The sequence below is a fragment of the Merops nubicus genome, unplaced genomic scaffold (genome assembly GCF_000691845.1).
Source record: "Merops nubicus isolate BGI_N331 unplaced genomic scaffold, ASM69184v1 scaffold38333, whole genome shotgun sequence".
In the NCBI taxonomy this organism is placed as follows: domain Eukaryota; kingdom Metazoa; phylum Chordata; class Aves; order Coraciiformes; family Meropidae; genus Merops; species Merops nubicus.
In genome coordinates this window covers 4452-10240 of record NW_008598904.1, presented here as the reverse complement: position 1 = coordinate 10240, position 5789 = coordinate 4452, and the positions used below count along the sequence as shown (strand labels likewise).

The window sequence follows — 5789 nt, the reverse complement described above, 5'->3', positions numbered from 1 at the left end:
AACCAGGATTACCCCATCCCAGGTGCAAATGAAATGCTCCAAGTGAAAAGCATTTGCTTAAAGATGGTTTTATTATGATTAAAGAGCAAGAGAGTACATCCACAATACCCATTACATTAGGATACATAGAAAACAATCAGAATAGTGACATGCCATATTTGGTCCTGACGATTGAGCCAAAAAGATTGAAAGATAAATACGAATTTTAAGATTCCTATAATGCATCTTTAGAAAGTGAGGAAGAGCCTTGCAGTATCGTGAGAACAAAGAAAAAGCAATTGCCTTGTCAGAGAAGGAACAGTTGGTGACAGTTTAGAGCTTAATCTGGGAGCTTTCAAGTGACTAATTCCAGAGAAGTCGCCACAAAGCTTGGCCATAGACAACACTGGTGTGATGAGAAGGCTGTGTTTTTTTTTCCCATAAAATTTCTGCTGATAAATGGGGTTGTGTTTTTTCAGTGTGATGATCTGTCACTGTTATTGTTAACTTGCACAGGGAATATGTCTGTTCATACTCACGTGTTCTTTGGGTCCAGTTCTCATTCCCTTAACTTTTCATCCATAAGCAAATAGTATTAGTCCGCAGAAAAGAAAGGCAAAGGGCTTTGGATTTCATGGCATAATTTCTCTGACTTTTTTAACTTTTATAAAGCTTTCTAGTTTTAGAAAACACAGGTGAAAGAGAGTATGTGTTTCTTTTTGCCCTTGATACTGCAGTGCTGAGTCTTGCTGTGAGTGACAGAAATTCTTTCAGCTTTCTTATCCTTAAGGGGAAAAGCATCTGCCAAAGAAGAGGATGCTGTTGGATGTGTTGTCCTTGATCAGGAAAAGGAAAGGGTGGTCAGCCCTAAACTCTTCAGAGACACTTGTAGCATCCATCCCAGCTTCTGCTGAGGCTACCACCTCACTGCCTGCTTCATAGATTTCCACAAATGCCTCATGGACAGCTTCAGACATCTTCAAGCTCTCTGCTGAAGAGATGCCAGATAGATTGGCTGATGAACTGAACAGGTCAGTCAGACCCAAGGCCATTAAGACAGATGTGAGGTTATATTTTTCCTCAATCTTCATACGGGGAAGATAGACTTTAATTTTCCTTTCTTCCATGATATTAGAAGTGGTCCACTCCATGAGCTTTTCAAAGGTGATTGTAGTCTCAAGCTGCAAGGAAACAAGCAAATGAGATCTCTGGGATGAGAGCACAACTTCTTTTGTGGCAATGCAGTACCAGTGGTGGTTTGGTTTTTTTTTCTCTTTTAAATCTGACTGCTCTTGCCATGTCATTTTTTCCTCAGTATATACAGATTAGTGTATCTATCTGCTTTCTATTTTTTTTAATGGCCTTATGGCCAATTAATTTTCTTAATGAGATGGCTACTCAGTAAATTCACCTGAAGTTCTCCCCTGTTGATCTTCTTCCTTGGGAAATATATTCCAAAAATCATTCTGTGCTTTTGGTTTCTAAGCCTTATCTACATTTAAGATCAAGTATGTAGCCAAGTGTTAATGGTAACCACTTATCTAATACCTGAACTATCAGTTATTACTGAGGAAATTTAGCTATGTTTAAATATCACTTTATTTTTATAATTTAGATTCTTTGAGTTAGTGTGCAAACATTTCCATGAACCCCTATTTATTACATAATTTTTCCTATCCAGACTATTGACAAGTCCCACTAATGCCTATATATATCCTATGCCTGTATTATGTTCATATCAACAATACTATGTCATATACATTTTATTTTGTGAAATTAATTCAACAGCTACAGTAGCCCTCATATTCAGTTTTGAATTAGTTTAAGTTTTGAAGTTATGAAGGAAGCATGTCGAGTCTTGTCACACCAAATAAAAAGTACAACTAGTAAAGCTAACATGAACTTCTCAGGAAGTTCCTCACTGTGCAGGAATGGAGACATAAAACCTTTGGAGTTCAAGTTGCTGGATTAACAGCTGCTTACCTGAGAAGAATCTGTTCTGCAGTGACCAATATTTAACCCACTAAAGAAGTTCCTTCAGCAATCCATGCTTAGCACTATTGCAGGACCACTGATACAGCTGCATGCTTCTTTGCAACAATCCCATGTTGCCAGTGTTCAGATTTGGGCTGGTGAAGTGTTTCAGGATAACTTACTGTGAAGGGCTTTGCAGCACTTAAATTTCACTGTGTTTATGTTTTTCTGAAACTAAACTCCCAGGGCCATACCTGCTTCAGGCCAGAGACATCATCAGGCAACACAACCAACATGGTCAGCCGCCCACTGGCATATGGAAGTTCCAGGATCTTAATTTTCTCAGAAGCCACCACTGCCACTTTAAATGAACCAATCTGATGCATCATCTGTACGGGTTTGCTTTCTTGCTGCAAAACCAAGTAAGATAATATATTTTTCATAAATGCTATTATTAGAGTATAGAAATGTCTATTTGTGGTTATATCTACTAATTGTCCTTGTTCAGGAAGATTGTATAATAAGTTGTCTATTCATAAATCCTAGAAGATGACACCTTTAAGGTGATGTATGCCCATGTACCTCAGTGATTCTGAAAGGTGTTGCCTGGGTGTCTTCAACTTTAAATGCTTTCTCCCACAGTCCTCTGAAGTAAATGGCATTGACAAGGACCATTTCAGTCTGAGAATCCACAGAGCTCGGCTGAAGGATATTTTTTATCATTCCTTTACGATTGAGGAGGAAAAAGAACGTATGTATGTAACACAACCATCTTACTTGGCAATCACAACATTAAACGAAGGGTATTGAATTTGTGGGGAGGAGGGTGTACAGCAGGGACACTGTTTTTGTTTGGCAGCTGTAATCTTGTACTTCCGAGGTTAATTTCCTCACTTCTGTTTGCAATAGCTGTTGTTGGCCTCTCTGTAAAGAACTATAATGAGACATTTAAGAACCAGAGATTTATTTGTTACAAAATAAGCAAACCTTTATATTTTGTGCGAATGGGAAGAACCATTGGAACCTTTTATCCCAGGATGGTTTCCAACTCAAACAGTAAATATAAATACTTCTTGCTTCAAACCAAAGTTGAAAGGAGATGTCTATATAAGGAAGGTAGCAAGAAAGGAGACCAGAATCCTACTCTGCTTTCTTTTTGCACTTACTTCTTGTTAGTCTGCAGTCCTCATGCACATACCAAGCTTCTCCCTTAGTCCTTTCCCACCAGTAGCTTAATTATGGTGTGGTTTTCTCTTTCAAAGTATGACAGCACACCAGGGATTGTCTCACTATATATATTTTCATTTCAGTTAAAATTCAGTGTCTTTTATTGGTGTTTGCTGTTTGAGGCCATGTGTTCCAGTATGAGGCAAAGGAATGTTTTGAGAAGGCCAGGAAGAGACTGGAAGAATGGAGGAACTACATAGAGATGCAATAGGGTAAAAGTCCCAGTTGTCATATGTCTCTTTCTGTGCATTTCATACACTTCCCTAACATTCCATAACTGTGATTGTCCATTGACCTTTAACTGTTAAGATTTCTTAAGTACCTTGTGACTGCACACCTCACACACAACACGGCTGGGAAGCTTGAGGACGAAGTGTACTGATCAAAGGATATCCAAATTATCAACATCAGTGTCAAGCCAATTGTCACTGTATACAAAGCATAATCTACTGTTGTCCCTTTCATCAGGACTGGAGTGATTACATAACCACAAACCCCCACAAATATAGAGTCCTCTAAAAGGGATGTATCTGAGGGAAAAAAAAAATCATTAAATGATAGTTCTCTATCTTGGAACTGATCTATCATCCAGGAGAAGGAATAGAGGGAGATGTTTTATTTGTCTCCTGTCTTAAGCATTCTCATACACTGTTCAAACATTGTGGCAGAAGGGAAAACACCTATGCCAATACTGGGCTTGCTCTTACCACTTGTCTGTCTTTCAACCCAGGAATTGATGAGCTCTCTGGCTTGATTTGCAGCTGTTTGAAAGTTGATCGTTTCCAGGCCTCCTTTATATAATTCCTTCATACATTCTAAGTATTCCTGCAGAGGAAGAGTATGCAGTTTTCAGATCAGAATGTCAAAGCATTTTGTAAACATGAAATGAGAGAGATTAATCTGAAATTAATAGATATTAATAATATCCTTATTAAGGCTAATGATTAAACCATGATTCTAGTTTATAAGCACCTTAAGATTTGACATTCATTGCTTCAAACAGGAGTACATGCTAACATTTAAAAAAGCATTTTCCAGAACTAAGTTTGATCCAAGAATAGCATTCATTTCCATTGAAGTAAGGGTGTGTTTGGTTTTTTTTTTTACTCTACCCATTTTTTTGCTTCTTATTTTGCAACTATATTTTCCTTTAATTTATTTCAAATTAAATGTTCCTTTCAATGGGAAAACTTGGAATATTTTTGAGAACCTGAAGTTATTATTCAGATTTCTTTTACAAGTTGAGAAAACTGTTGCAGCTAACTCTTCTCAGCAAAAGTTACCTTTGTCAATTGTACCTTGACATGACTGGATCATGACTGTACTTTGCATGAAAAACATCTTTTTGGCCAGGCACATTTTTTCTCAGGACTGTAGAGGGTTAGGGCTGTAACAGAAATGGTGAATCCTGCCTTCCATATGAAAGACAAATTCTTTAGCAGAATCTTGACTTCTGACAGTGCTTTTGCATTACAGAGTGATATAGTTTTGATATAGAAATATACTGAGATCAGATTTTAGAGCAACTCACCGGTAGGATTGGGTATGTCTCTTCAGCATAAATTCTACTGGCAACGCTGAGTGAATGATTGCCACTTGGTTTGGTGATTTGGGTGAACAAGTCTTTAAGTGAAAACTGGATGCTTGCAGATGCGCCACACTGAATAATTGACACAAATACAAATAAAGAGATGATGTTATTCATGTTTTAGTGCTTAGTAGGTTTTTCATATTATATGAGAAGAGTAGTTCAGACACTTCAGCTTACAAAACTGTTGTTCATCCTGTATATTTTGTTGCTATAACTACACTCATGTAGTAACTTTCTAAAATACACAACACTGTGCTGTTCCTCTACTTTAATCTCCTCACGCCTCTCTCAGGGACACTCTTAATTACTTGTTACAGTAATCTAGCTGCAGCAGACCAGGTAAGCTTTCCTCCATTCCCAACCAGTCCCATTTAAGCGGTAACATCCAGCACCATTGCTTACACATACAAATGTCTTTATTTTTCCCTATTTGCCCAATATTACGCTGGGTTTCACCTTATGTTTGTTTTGAATGCTCTGCTACCTCCATTCTCTATTCTTTGGAATGAAGAGTTCCCCCAGCTGCTGGATGCAGAAGACTAGCTGGTCATCAGAGAGGAGCTGGAACTGCTAAGAGACTGCTTTATCATCTGGATTTTGCTTTCAGAAGAAAGAGACATAGAGAAGGGGGTGGAATTATTTCTGTACCTGAGATTCAATAGACTCTCCAAATCCTGTGATTTTATCAAAGTGAGCAACCTGTAATTGAAAATAATAGTAGTTGAAAAGACAAGTATGACAAAAAAAGGTTATGCAACTGAGATTAACACATAATGTTTGAAGTGAACCTGTTGGCTGAGACACTGAATGACTCAAAAGGTACAATCCATCTGTGCCATCTGTTAATAGCTGTGAGTGCTGTTGCCTGCTTAAATGATCCCTTTTTCTATTGAACATATAGAAATCAGCACCAGTGTGTGCTATTAATAATACTTTCTTCTAGATAACATGCCAGCCACTCTCACTTCCTTAGTGAGAACTATAGGAAACTCACACATGAAACATTTTGCACTCTAGA

At 37.8% G+C, this 5789-nt stretch overlaps 1 protein-coding gene across 1 annotated transcript in view; it reads right to left on the bottom strand.

Annotated features, from left to right (window-relative positions):
- Nucleotides 1-764: 764 nt before the first annotated feature.
- Nucleotides 765-5789, bottom strand: part of LOC103769969 (ovalbumin-like) — a 5513-nt gene continuing 488 nt past the window's right edge. Inside the window, exons 2-7 of the mRNA XM_008937214.1 lie at nt 5420-5470; nt 4712-4840; nt 3888-4005; nt 2536-2678; nt 2208-2363; nt 765-1160 (exon numbers count right to left, since the gene is read on the bottom strand). Of these exons, the coding sequence (XP_008935462.1) occupies nt 765-1160; nt 2208-2363; nt 2536-2678; nt 3888-4005; nt 4712-4840; nt 5420-5470 (993 nt within the window). The remainder of the gene's footprint in view (nt 1161-2207; nt 2364-2535; nt 2679-3887; nt 4006-4711; nt 4841-5419; nt 5471-5789) is intronic.